The 13,973-nt window shown below is 36.3% G+C and overlaps 2 protein-coding genes and 1 pseudogene across 2 annotated transcripts in view; 2 read left to right on the top strand and 1 right to left on the bottom strand.

Moving 5' to 3' along the window:
• Window positions 1-1,368: 1,368 nt before the first annotated feature.
• LOC145913383 (dehydrogenase/reductase SDR family member 4 pseudogene) lies at window positions 1,369-3,147 on the bottom strand (annotated as a pseudogene).
• Window positions 3,148-5,560: 2,413 nt separating this feature from the next.
• On the top strand, window positions 5,561-9,987 carry LOC145914268 (ras-related protein Rab-14). The gene is made up of 8 exons (XM_083002073.1): window positions 5,561-5,895; window positions 6,195-6,253; window positions 6,563-6,616; window positions 6,831-6,945; window positions 7,405-7,534; window positions 7,739-7,857; window positions 8,182-8,250; window positions 8,684-9,987. The coding sequence occupies exons 2-8, from the start codon at window positions 6,202-6,204 to the stop codon at window positions 8,790-8,792; spliced, it is 648 nt and encodes a 215-aa protein (XP_082858199.1). The 5' UTR covers window positions 5,561-5,895; window positions 6,195-6,201; the 3' UTR covers window positions 8,793-9,987.
• Window positions 9,988-11,701: 1,714 nt separating this feature from the next.
• The window catches only part of LOC145914350 (uncharacterized), a 32,400-nt gene continuing 30,128 nt past the window's right edge, over window positions 11,702-13,973 (top strand). Inside the window, exons 1-5 of the mRNA XM_083002171.1 lie at window positions 11,702-11,907; window positions 11,978-12,148; window positions 12,722-12,782; window positions 12,904-13,054; window positions 13,646-13,767. Coding sequence (XP_082858297.1) covers window positions 11,882-11,907; window positions 11,978-12,148; window positions 12,722-12,782; window positions 12,904-13,054; window positions 13,646-13,767 — 531 coding nt within the window. The 5' untranslated portion in view covers window positions 11,702-11,881. The remainder of the gene's footprint in view (window positions 11,908-11,977; window positions 12,149-12,721; window positions 12,783-12,903; window positions 13,055-13,645; window positions 13,768-13,973) is intronic.

Raw genomic sequence — 13,973 nt, 5'->3', positions numbered from 1 at the left:
AAAAACATTTAGGTTTCCAAGTTCGTAACCTGTTCTAGCAGTACCATAATTCGGGAGACTCGAATTATGGTTACGTTGTATAATTTTGACTTTGCGTGACAAATCAAAGTAGCGTCTAAACTCCATCTGCATTTTGTCTCAATTAGCAATTTTTAAAGATATTTGCAAATAGCTTTCTGACTTCTGCATGAACTTGTGCAAACCTCACAATATATAAAACCAGAATGCCAAGTCAGCAAGACAATTAGACAGAAAAAGAGTTATCAAGCAAACAAAACACATTTTTCAGAAGAATGCGTGACAGAAAAACTACTGATGCGGAAATAGCAGACGTTTGAAAAGCTACAGGTGGAATATCCTGCTGGGAATATAATTCGTGGGGAAAGACCAAAAAGTCAGTTTGCGTTTCAAATGAACCATGTCAATATTTTCTACATTATGGCCATCGACATTCTCAGAATGTATGTTTTCGTTGCAACATAGTTTGCAAACTTACTTTTTATTAATCCACACCATTTACAATTTTAAATGTCAAACAATACCAATACAAACAAATTATGAAACAAAATTAAAAAAAACACACACAGTGAATCACGCGACAAAATCGTCTGACTTTACCAACTTTATTTTTACTACCCACCAGAAAATCAACACATTCATTCTCTGTACTACTCATGTACTTGAAGCGAATGCGCGGTAGCTCTGCCAACATATTTCCCAACGCATCAAACGATTATAGTCATATTTTGCCAAATACTTTAGCGAGTGTTGCATGATCCGTTTGCAGCACAAATGTGGCAACAGTGCAGGTGAATTCTTTAACGTTTACCTGCCCATGCAAATCGTATGACTCTATTACAAGGCACTCTTCCTCGATAGTTGAATATGAATTCTATGCAGCAGACAACTTCCTACTCACAGGGTACACAGTCTTCGATCATGTTATTTTGTAGTACAACGCATCCTATTCCCGTTTGGGACGCGTTAGCAATATCGGCAAACTTGTCAACATACGCTTTAGGGTTCCATGCACGTTCCAGTGTATCTGCCCAAACAACTTCGTTCGTCTGCCCTTTCTTCATTAGTCAAAAATGACGCAATGTCCGCGTAGTCAATCCCTGTAAGACCATCGCACGCATTGTGCCCCAAAACCATACAATATGCGTCCAGCACCCAACACGTTGCTTAACTGTTTCGCCTTTTGTTTTATGAGGTCGAAAGACGCTTTTTGCAAAACAAGGTTATCCTTCCGCATTCCTTGTATCAACGTATTTTAGTTTTTAAGTCAGTCTTCAAAACGTCCATGTGTCTTGTGCTGCTGCTGCTGCCAAGCATGCTGCAATTTACAATATGACTGATCTCCTGGCAAAAATATTCACATAGTTTATACAGCCCGACTTCATCAAGGTTTAACACAGCATTCAAACGCATAATACCACACAACATTCAAATTATACGTCATATGTGGCGTCGTATAAAATAATCAATCACAAAATAAAACGGAAGAGAACGGACTTACATCGCACAGGGCAGGAAAACAACTACACAAAGCACAGTAATTGAGAACATTATTGCACTTGTGTAAGCATGTTTGAACAGCTACTTTTAAATTACTGCATCGTAGTTTGAGTAATAAACTTGAGACGCTACTACACACAACGCAAATAATCATTTATAAAGAAACAAATAAAATAACCATGAGCTGATGTATAAATGATAATTAAAGCACGCCATCAACGTCAATGGCAATCTGGGTTACATTGAATCATCGCAGGCAGAGTTCGTTGAGTCACATGACTTACATCCGGGACTTCATTCCTCCTGCAACAACGATCGTCTCTCCTGTGATGTAGGATCCCTCATCAGAGCAGAGAAGCGACACGATCCCAGTGCACTCCTCCGGGGTTCCTATCCTCTTCAGGGGAACATCCTTGAGGAGTGTTTCAGTTGCTCTTTTCTTAGTTATCGGATCTTGCCACAGAGTCTTGCTAAACTTGGTAGTAATGAGCCCAGGTGCGATGCAATTGATGCGAATCTTTTTGGCCGCAAGCTCCGGAGTGAGGACTTTTGTGAGACTGACAATAGCTGCCTTGCTCACTGAGTAAATTCCCAACAGGTCGTAAGCGGCGAAAGCGGCAATTGAAGAAAGAAGGACGATAGAAGAGTTGGGACGCGACTCCATCAGAGGAACCGCGTCTTGTATCCACTGAAAGGTGGACTTGACGTTGAGGTCAAACATTTTGTCGTATGCGGGTTCTGGGGTGTTTAAAGTCGGCCCGAAGTGGGGATTGATTCCAGCGTTTGAGACAAAAATGTCAAACCCCCCGTGGTTCCGCTTCACTTGGTCGAGTAAACGTCGACGATCGTCGCGTGTTCCAGCATGACACACATGTCCGGAGACAGTGAGGCCTTCTGCTTGTAACTTGCCAACAGCCTCATCCACATTAGCCTGTTTTCTGCTGCTGATATACACATGGGCGCCATCCTGTGCAAGTCTGTGTGCCATTGCAAGCCCGATGCCTTCAGTGGAGGCAGTTAGGACTGCTATTTTACCGTCAAGTTTCCCAGCAAGTCTGGTAGTGGTGCTTAGCGAGCGATGCTGTATCAGCGTCCGGAACATATTTGGTGTTTGTGCGAAGATGTCAACGTGGCCAATAGTTTTGGTTACTATATTTTGGTTACCTATGCACAACTGCTGCAACAATATAAACAACACGGCATAGTTTTTCAGAAACTTTAACTTTGTCACATCTTAGCCTTTACAAACCTTTTACCTAAGCCCACATTAGTAATCTTTTTACTAGGCAAAAATGAGCCAAATACTAAAATTGATCCAAATAGCATATATTGGTCCTTCAGGCACAAAAGTTTACCTAGTCAGCTTTGCATGGGTGTATGTTTTATTTTTAAATATCGGTGACTTTTCTGCTGCTCAGTTATTTATTCCAAACTTCATATTCAATAAATTGTTCTTTTGTGTCTGGCCGGCACAAGGGCCCAACTTCGAATGGATGATAGATTTTGGCATTTGCAGTTTTAAGTCCTCTCTTCAAAAGCTTAAAAAAAGAACCCTATAATGACACATCGGTTTGATAAAAAGTCGCGAGCACGTCTCGCCAATCTCTTCCGTGTCCTTCGCTGCACTAACAACCCACAGCCGTGAAATCGCTGTGATGTGAACTCTACACCTATACTTATGGGGCAAACACGGACGTTGAAAACGTTGTAAACAACCACAGTACCTAGGAAACGCTGAAGGAAATCCGGTGATGCGCTAAGATTTGACGTGTTTATTGACGTGGTGGGCCACATGCAATTCCGTTCATAATTTGCCAATCATCAAAGTTCCGCATCATCGATATACACCTGGTGTATGCACCTAAGCAGCACCAGACGTCATAATAAGGAAGCTGTGTAAAATAAACCCTCGGTTCCCTATTGTGTAGTAAGTAGGGGTAAGTTATGAACAGCAAGCGTCATTGGTGATGTAAGTCCACGTTTTTAGGTCTAAAACCCGGCTACCGTTCTAACAAACGGTGGGAAAGTACGTGGATACCGCAACACCTAGGAGATATCGATGTCATAACCGGGCCTAACCTTTCCAAAAATAAACTCATATAGAACACAGTAGACCCTACAACTATGTATGTTTGTGCCTGTTTTGCCAATTTCCATTTGTTTAATTACTTTGTGTCTATATTACAGAAGGGAAGTTGGCCCACGGGTTGTTGATGAAGCAAAACGCTTACTTTTGTGATAAAAACCTTATATTTTAATTTTGATTGTACGCCATACCGCGCTTATTGAAGCAGAAGATTTGAGTCGTTTTTTATAAAAACATTCGATAATCCTTGCAGAATCTGTGTCCACACCCAAATGCGTGGTCAACCCTCGTTAGGCCGGAGGTAAGTTTCCATTAATCGAGTAGCACGCTTAATCCTGCGGTGCAATATACGGAACATATTAAAACACCGTAGCACAGATTGGTTGGCATCTTCGGTCCACCTATAAATATGTGCAATGTAAAAATTTTTGCGAAAGTTAACGAAATATAACTTAGCATAGTATTTCAATTCAAATATAAAACCAGAAAGGTGATTGTTTTGTTCACCCCTGACCGTCAACATTAGCAAAGATTTTTGTAGGCCTGTACAGACATGTATATGGATCAAGAATGTTGACCAATTTGTGTCCCAGTGTTTTAGTATATTACGCATTGAACAATATTACGCATCACGTGATCACCGATCGCGTGGCAAATAAGGGAAAGCACAACCCAGTGTCTTTCATAAACTTTTCAGACACGAGGCAGTAAAAAACCCAAATTTCATGATAATTGCGAAGACGAGTTGAAACATAGAAATATAAACAAATAACGCTCATGTGAGTTATTTTGCACGTGACTGAGCAATTTTATTTTAAACAATAAAAACTTCGTTAATAAAAAAATGTTTTAGGGATTTTGCTTTATAACATGTAACGTTGTATTGGTTGATTTTGGTTCTATTTACCTTGACGTGGGTTATTCAGCATTAAGGAAGATGGTTGTTGTTTGTTTAACCATTTTATTTGCATAATAAGTATTGCTAATCCATCACATTAAGGGTAAATTTATGTGTAAGAATTTTAAAATTAGTTAGAACAAAGTCTTATTAATTTCATGCAAAAAATCAAATTTATAGCGGTGGCTGGTTTTCATGATGTTTAAAGAATATTAAACAACAAAATACGTAAATTTTGACCAGAGCGCACCGGATAAATCAGTGTGTTGAAATTCATTCATTTGTCGTAAATCTGGGTTTGTTAAGTTGAAAGTTGCGTTTGGTTTTGTTTTTTTGAAATGTGTGACTGTTTTTAAGCTTATAGCATTCACCATAATGTTGTGTTATCGTCAAGCACATAATGTATTCTATTTAAAACATTACATTGATAGGTTTATGGCTGATTATTGGAAAGCAATTAAAAGTAAATCTTTGCAGTACCCAAAGTTAATTAATTTTCACAAGTGTTTATATTTGAAGCTTTAAGGTATAGTTAAGGAGGTCAAGTGTATGCTTGTGCTTCATAAGGTTTCATTGGATAAAAACAGACATACTTCACAAACAAAGTGCATGTATAAGCTTGGGCTAGCAATAAATTTATATCAACTATAGTTCAGTGATGAAAAAATAAGGAGACAAAATTTAAACAAGGTAATTTTCAATATGAGTTCCTTAGTATTGGCAGATGTTCATTATAATCTTGTTTGGCTGAAGGACGGATTCGAAGTTTTCAGTTTAAATTGGACATTGTGTATTATCAAAATAGTTGACATAAAATGTCATTTCATCATGGAACAAAGTCCAAGTCTGTAGCAAAAGAATCTGTCGAAGAAGATCCTGATGAAGAAGAAGAAGAAGACCCACTTGATGCCATGATTAACAAAACTGGATGTTCTGCCCAACATGCTGCAGTACAGGAGTGCATTTTTGAAAATCGAGACTGGCGCAAATGTCAAAACGAAGTTAAACAATTTCAAGCATGTATGATGAAAAGTAGAAATGCAAAATGATGCGTTTTTTCCCACGAAATCCGAACAGGCGTTTTTCACCGAACTGAGAAAAAAGTGGGATCTAAATGTGGACAAAACTTCGTTGACTCGATCTAACAGTGGAATTTTCAATAATTAATATGTAAATTTGTCAAACAAGTATGCATATAGCACATGGTGGCAATTAGTGTATGTTATCTAAATATGCAACATGCTGAATTGACAGAAATATGCACTGTTTTTGTTTTTATAGGTACTAGAAAGGTAAAATCTAGTTGTTTACACTGCGATTTTGATAAATTGTACCTGCTGACTGGACTTATTGCCTCCTTTTCTTTGTGCAATCAGTTTTAAATCTATTTTAGGTAAGTGTATTTCGACAGTGTTGATAAAATGTAAAAAAATATATTGTAGTTGTGTGTCAGATTGGAAAGTTTTTCATTTGTGCGGAGTTTGGTGAATGTCCATTTCTTTTTTTTTGGTGAATGTCCATTTCCTGAAAAAAATGACGTAATTAAATGTTAATACATTAGCTAATTGTTTTTGTCGATAAAATTGCAAAAAATTGTCATTCTTTCCAATTAGGGTTGTGTGTAAGTTTGTTATGGTTAATGTAGTATTTTTAGATCCATAATACATGTTTAAGACTACATTTGTATTACAGAAGCAAAATGGCTGCAGGACCCTACAATTATTCCTACATTTTCAAGTACATCATCATAGGTTGGTCGATTAATGTGTCGAGTGCTTTTTCTTTGAAATGACAATAAAGTTATATCTTTACAATTATTTAAACAACACATAAACATTTCACTTTAAAGGTGAAAAGAGGGGAATGTAATAAGAAAGTGTTATGAAGCAGGCCTAACAATGTTTGTCTTTTAAATTAAAGATATTTTTCTGGTGATGGGTAACTGAATCTTTTAAAAACCCCGACACTTCATTAAAACAAACTATTCGGATAACATTTCTACTATGGCCTTAAAAGTTTTTGTAATTGAGAAATGACCATTTAACTGAATTTGATCATAGGTGATATGGGGGTTGGAAAGTCTTGTCTTCTCCACCAGTTCACTGAGAAGAAATGTGAGTTTGATGACAAAATTCAACTGATTTGTATCAATGGACTCAGATTAACAATGCATTAATACTGAAAATTACAATGTATTGCAATTCTTGTGGCATATTAAGTTTTGAACTGTCGTGTTTGATGCAGTGAGGCCCCTGGTTGTTAAAGGGGTATACTTCACAACTCAACTAAATAGAAAGTAATACTGTTTACCATTTTGTAAAAAATCAGTTATGGCTGACTGCCCTCACACCATCGGAGTCGAATTCGGAACAAGAATTATTGAAGTATCCGGGCAGAAGATTAAACTGCAGATATGGGATACTGCTGGCCAAGAAAGATTTAGGTTGGAGATTATACTTATAATTTTGCAGTTAATTAAGTGTTGAGCTAAATAGAAATGGTTTACTTTTCAAGTGCATCGCTAGTTAATGCCAAAAGGTTGTGGCAAGTTACAATAAAAAATATATTTTGTAGCTGATCAATATCATGGTAATAAATTTGTTTGATGTTTGTGATTTCAAGCTAAGATTGTGTGAGCAGCAGGCAGTTGGCCACTGTTTCAATCTATAAGGTCTTATTAGTGCAGCTTGGTGTGACTACAGACAATTGCTAAGATTGTTTAAATTACGAATATTAAACTAAACAATGCAACAATATGGGTAACAAGTATTTTTTTTACCATGCAAATTGTCACCACTGATTATCGGCAGTAGAAGTCATCCTCAGCAAACCTTCTCATAACTTTTCTCAAGATAAACATACATGCTTTTCAATCCTAATTGACCTGCTTGTTATTTAACAGGGCTGTGACAAGAAGTTATTACCGTGGTGCTGCCGGTGCACTCATGGTGTACGATATAACAAGAAGAAGTACTTACAATCATTTAAGCAGCTGGCTTACTGATGCAAGGAACCTAACTAACCCAAATACTGTGAGTTAAAAGAATACAAATAGTTTTATTTGGTGTTGACAGTAATTACTTTCTTTTGGTTACATGAAAATATTAACTAGTTGTCTTTTGACAAAAAAGGGGGGAATTTTACTTCAAATCCTGTTAGTCCTTCCCTATAATTATTTCCACCATTTGTTTGCTTAACGTTGATAAACATGTAGTAAGTGCTGTACTCTCATGTAGGTGATCTTCCTTATTGGGAACAAGGGGGATTTGGATGCACAGAGGGACGTAACATATGAAGAAGCGAAGCAGTTTGCTGATGAGAATGGCCTTCTCTTTCTTGAAGCAAGTGCAAAAACGTAAGATTATCAAGTTATCAGTCACTTTTTTTGCTTTGTTAATACCATCAAATTATGAAATGTGCTGTATCAGTCTTATGCCTACAAACTGATTGGCACTCTTCAAGAAGACTTTTATTGTCGTCAGTCTTCTTACAAAGTGCCAAATGAGGATAATTCAATTATTATTATGCATGTTGGACTTTTAGTTCCAATCAATTATGCATAATTTAAGGTTTGTATTACAATGTAGTGCATAGAAGTCAGACTAAAGGCCTTCTGTTTGTGATGCTTATCTTTCTGTTTCTCTTCCTCACCTCTCTATGTTCATGCATTTTGTTTCAGTGGCGATAATGTGGAGGATGTTTTTCTTGAAACTGCAAAAAAGATTTTTCAAAACATCCAGGATGGCAGGTATGAATACGAGTGAACCGCTGACATGAAGTGCTATGTGTCTGATTCACAAATCAAACATTAACTTAAAAACAGATGCAATAAAATGTGATACTACTGCATTGTTGGGCAACAATGATAATTGTTTGACCAACAAATCCAATATTAATTTAATTTTTAGGTTGTGCTTTGTGTTTTCAAATACTAAAAATTGGCGTTTAAGCTGCTAAATCCGTATCTATTCAATAACTAAAGCCAGATTTCATTAAAAAAAATAGTTAATGCTTCATACTTGCTGTACAAGCTTGCTGCTACATTGTTATACACTTGCACTGTGTATGGTTGGAAATGTTGTAATAAAAACATTTGCCAACAATATGTTGCAATACAAACAATGCGCTTTGTGTTCCGTTGCAAATGACATGAAAACTGACAACAACTTTTTTATTTTTAGCTTGGATCTCAATGCTGCTGAATCGGGCGTCCAACACAAGCCTTCGGCAAGACCTGGCCAAACTATTAACAATGACCAGCAACCAAAAGACAGCAATTGCTCCTGTTGATTGCAACCCTTTATCCAACAATACTACAAACAATCTGCAGACACATGCAATTGTTCTGTGGACAAAAACTATAGCCCGTCACCACTTGGAGGAACCAAAGAGCAAATGGCCACTGGCAGCTTTAGCCATATTATGTTGTAGCTTAAGACTGTGTCTCTTTGTTGGTGACCACTTGTACTTCACTTGCAAAATTTTTCTGGTAATGCTCGGCCATGCAACCACTTTTACGGTTTGGCTTGTGGTTTTACATGCTGCGCTTATACATAGGATATTATGTCACTATAATATATTATATATATATATTTGAGCATGATTGACTGTTGTTTCATCCATGGTTCTGTACTTTTAACAAATTTTGAAAACATTGTGTTGTTGTGGCAACAAGTGAATTGAAATTTCCAAATAATTTAGTTTATTTCCAGCTGTTGTAGAACCACACCCTAAACCTAACTGTCAATAATTTTGTCAGTGATGAATCATCTTCGTGCATTGTAAACCAATCTGGAGTGCTTAAAAAAACTTGGACATTCATAATTACTTGTTTTGTGCAATGCTATGTTTTCCACTGTTGGATATTACATCATGATCTAAACAGAAATCCCAAATCCTGTTCCACGGACGTTGATTGTGTTGTGGTGATATCTCTAAAACTGGAATACATAAGATATAGCTCTTACCTAGAACTTAACCCATTGTATTACTATGTCCTGTATTGACATTGGCCATTTGATTACTTTGCCGGTTATGTCGTTTGAAGCAATTTAGCTCATTCTCTTAGACAATGTTTTGAATCTATGTTGAGTTGGATAAACCGAATGCCAGCTGGGGTTTAAACGTGTAATGTTTTTTCTAAAACCCAAACAATTCTAATATCCACCTGACACAACTTCAAATGGAAAGTTCATTGCGGGTAAAATATTTTCGTGGCTGCCACATCATAAAGGTTGCCAAATATACTCCATACCACTTGGTTTTCTATTATTATCAGTCCATTGTAGCGTGTGCATTTGTGTTTGCAAAAAAATCTGCTTCTAAAGAATACGTGGGGTACTGCTTTAGCTGAGTAAATCCTTTGGTATTTTGTATCGATTGTGCGACAAAACAAGAATTGTATATTAGCGTGTATTGAGCGTTTTAATGTTTGATTAACAGTAATGAAAAGTGATATATGTATTTCGTGGCAATGAAATATCCTCCAAACTGCAGTGTGATCGTCGAGAAAAAAGAATGACAGCCTTTGTACAAAAATCGTTAAAAAGAAAGTGGATTGAAAGCGTACAAACCCTGTTGGTGAAATTGATAGAAAAATGTCGTAATGATACATTCAAATATATGTCAGTAAGCTATAGTTTGAGCCAGCATATGTTTTGTTAATAAAGGTATTGAACACCTGAATGAGCAGTTTTTAATTGGTGCATGAACCAATAAAACTTCTGGTAACGAAGAATTCGTACTAATCACGCGGAGTAGACGGTGAAAATGTTTTCTTTTTAAACACTTATATACAAACCCATATTAAAGAATGTTACGTTTTAAAAGTTCCTATTTTTTACGGGTTTTTCACACACAGTACAACTGTAATGTGTGTTTTTATTTAGCGTATCTTGTTTGTGTTGTGTGAAAATTTAAATGTACAAGCTTTCTGCAATGAAACTTTGTTGAAATGTGATATTCAATTAATCCATTTAATAAAAAAAACACCCAATTTCACAACGTGTTTTTTTTGCATAAAATACGTAGACACGTTGTTTCGTTATAAAACAGAAAACGAAATTCCAGGTCAGCTGAGAAGTGTCAAAGGTCAAACTGCTAACAGCCGTTCTCCTATCTCTGGTCTTTTCACTGTTTGGTAACGACGCTTCAATTGTTGTGTCGATGTTAGACTTGTCTTTTCTTGTCAGTTTTGTCAGTAGTCTGACGTATCATTGCAACGTAAAAGGAATTGATGCCGTTTTTAGCACAGGTCACATTTATCTTGGCGATAGATAATTTCTGAGCTTATTCCCACAGATACTTTAAAAACAAAACTTAAATTTTTATTCACTTTCTAGCTTACTAAAAGCAATCTACCAGCCTTCACTATTCTGCTGTAAGTCACACAAACAATGTTTCACTTGCATAAAGATGCTATAATGCTTCACAAACTTGTAAAGTAGAAGTAGTTCCTAAAACTTGTAGACGCAAAACACAACCCTTAATATTTTGAAGCATGTCTTGTAAATTCTTTGTGACTTGAATGTATTTGCAGGTTTGCAAATACTACAACTTAGCTGATGCTAAACTGGCAAGTTATGTACAAAAACCTGTTTAAATGCCTGATTTAATTAAAGTTGGTGAGGGCACATTGTCCTACTAGTGTTCCAGATAGGAAAGTCTCGCACGTTCTCACAGAGTATTTTTTCAGCGAAAGTTGATTGCAATGATTTTGCACAGACAAAAGAATCGTCGTGTTGGCGTTTTACTTTACTTGCCCTGATGAATGTCTGTTGAATAACAACCGAAACGTCGTCCAAACAAGTTTTTTTGCCAGAAGAGATTTAAATTATAAAGAGTAATATGCCTGACAGCATCAGCAACAAACCATTAATTGGTTTCTTTGCATTGATTTTCAATACAAATTTAAAAATGTGTGTGTAGGAAAAAAACTCTTGCGCTTGTCATGCTTCCCAATTAGGCTAGTGTTTATTTGTATGTATTTTTGTATATATTGCCATAGTTTGCAGCACTAAATATATTGCTACTTTATAAACCAAGTCTTGTTGTTAGCCAAGGAGATTACAACTTTTGAAAAGAGATCGAACAACTCTTTATTTAGTTGTGGTAACCTCATGAGGTCTTCCTGTGCAGTACTGCAGCATTGTGACTACATTAGTGTGTATCTTGCATAATTCTTTGAAAATTGCAGGGTTCCGTGTACAATATTTTGGAACCTCAGCCCTGTAGTGATATAAAAAACTGTGCAGAGCAAACACAAGGATTCTGTATATAGTGTGAAGAGTCCAACTGACTTCTACTTGCTTCAAGTTTTCAGTTGCATGGAATACTTCAAGCAATGAGGAACATATTGAATATTGTGAAGTTTCCATATAATGAATAATTGTAGCCAGCTGTTAGAGTAAGTATGGCTGTCTGCCGCTACAAATGCTGATAACCTTTTTTGAAACTGATATTTCATTTTGTCGCAGACAAGCAGAAAACCTTAAAAAGGAACTAACAAACGGACGCAATGGGCTGAGCAGCGATGGTTCTGGAACTGGGGAATGGGTGTCCAGTAGAACCTCGCTGCAAGATGTCTACCGTCAGTTACTTATCACAAACCTCGAATATGCTCTTGACAAGAAAATCGAACAAGACTTGTAAGTAGTCTATAAATATATTTTAAACTTTAAGCTAAAACTTTGGTGGCATTTAAATGTCGTTTTGTTCCTGTGAGTTTTCTAATGTGGATTGCAGTATGGTTAACCTGGAATTAAGCACCAAAATATCATGTGTTATAAAATTTATTTGTTTGACTAAGAGCACCAACAAAAGGATGAATGCTTTTGACAAAGTTTGTTTAAAGGAAATGTTTATCATTTGTGTTTGTGACAACTATAACGTCACAACATCAATTAAAACTGGTTTACATTAAAATAAATGAACAAATTGCTGTTTGTTGTGCAAGTCTGACTTTGGCTGCATTGTCATGGCAAGCTCAGACATGCCTTTCCAAATCTCAGCCAGTGTCTATACATTTCTGCACTGTCTTTATTATATGATTCCTGCTTTCTTTTGGTTTAAATGTTCTTTTAAAGATCTTTTGCACATAATTTGTGGGAAATTGTCTCCCAGACGAGCTAGTCAAGTTGTCGTTACATTGATATATTTAATTGTTGGTGGACAAATATTACCACTCACTGCATTTCAAACAATCGTATGTTCCAATTAAGGTGGAATTTTGTTTTCAAAAACCACATAACTACTCTGCAGCGTCAAGTCAAAGACAAATCAGTAAGTTACTGTGTTAAGAAATCTTATAAACCTTCAATTTACCCTGTAATCTTTACACAGACCATATCAATTAGCAAATAAATTGGCACTACCACATATAACTATTGGTTTTTATTTTTAGAACAATTTCAGTGTTGAGGCACAGAGTCAGTTGACAGCATTTCTTGATGCAGCAAGTGGATTTTATGCGCACTTTCTTGATGACCTTTGCAGCACATTTCATATCAACATCCCCTGTCGTGTGAAAGCATCTAAACTGGTTTTCCTGAAAGGTAGGAAAGTGCATGTTTACTGATATGTATATATGCTATACTTACATATTCAGTAAACAAGCATAAAGTTGAAGGCTTCTAGTTGGGTTTGAATATGCACTTTGTTTAGTTGCCATCAATTTTGTCTTTGACTAATTGTCATCGATAATTACCAAAATTTTGTTCACATTTCCACCAAGTAAACAAATTGTTTCTGACTCGAAATGCAATGTTGGTGTTGTCACAACTGAATGAAGTAATAAGGCCCGATGGTGTTGACAGGCAGTGACATTTGTTTGTGACGTTTTAATGACTGTTTGATTTAGTTACAAGTAAGGGTGTAAATTTGTATCTTGTATAATGAACAATAATCAATTTCAAAAGGGCTTTGCTTGATATAAAATGTACCATTACTTGTTTTGAGACATTTTTTATGTCTGTGGACAAGAATGATTGTGTGATTAACAAAGCAGAAAAGTGCTGCAAATAATTTGAAATATATATTTTTCATGTGGGGATGCCCCACCCAAACCGAACAATTTAGATGGGTGACAGAACTATAGTAACCATGATATTTTTGTTGTGTTTTGACTTGGGTTTTGTTGGTAACAGATTCGAGTTCCATCAAAAATAGTTCCATAACCCAGCCAGAAAGACCGTCATGCCAGTACATGTGCCAACATTGCTTGGTGCATCTTGGTGATATTGCGCGATACAGAAACCAGAATGGCCAGGTATGTTTTGATGCAGGAAGTAAACCAGTAGCAAAAGTGAACACAGAAAAACCTAAACCTTCTTACTTGAAGTATTGACAAAGCTTAGAAAAAGTTTTTGGGAAAATAATGGTCTTATTAATTTGATTGCTATGCACAATACATGATTTCATCACAGAAAAACAGTGATAAGATTCAACTGATCTGACCTTGTGATCATTCTTAAT

The sequence above is a fragment of the Ascidia mentula genome, chromosome 9 (assembly GCF_947561715.1).
Source record: "Ascidia mentula chromosome 9, kaAscMent1.1, whole genome shotgun sequence".
In the NCBI taxonomy this organism is placed as follows: Eukaryota; Metazoa; Chordata; class Ascidiacea; order Phlebobranchia; family Ascidiidae; genus Ascidia; species Ascidia mentula.
This window is presented reverse-complemented; position numbering and strand designations above follow the sequence as displayed.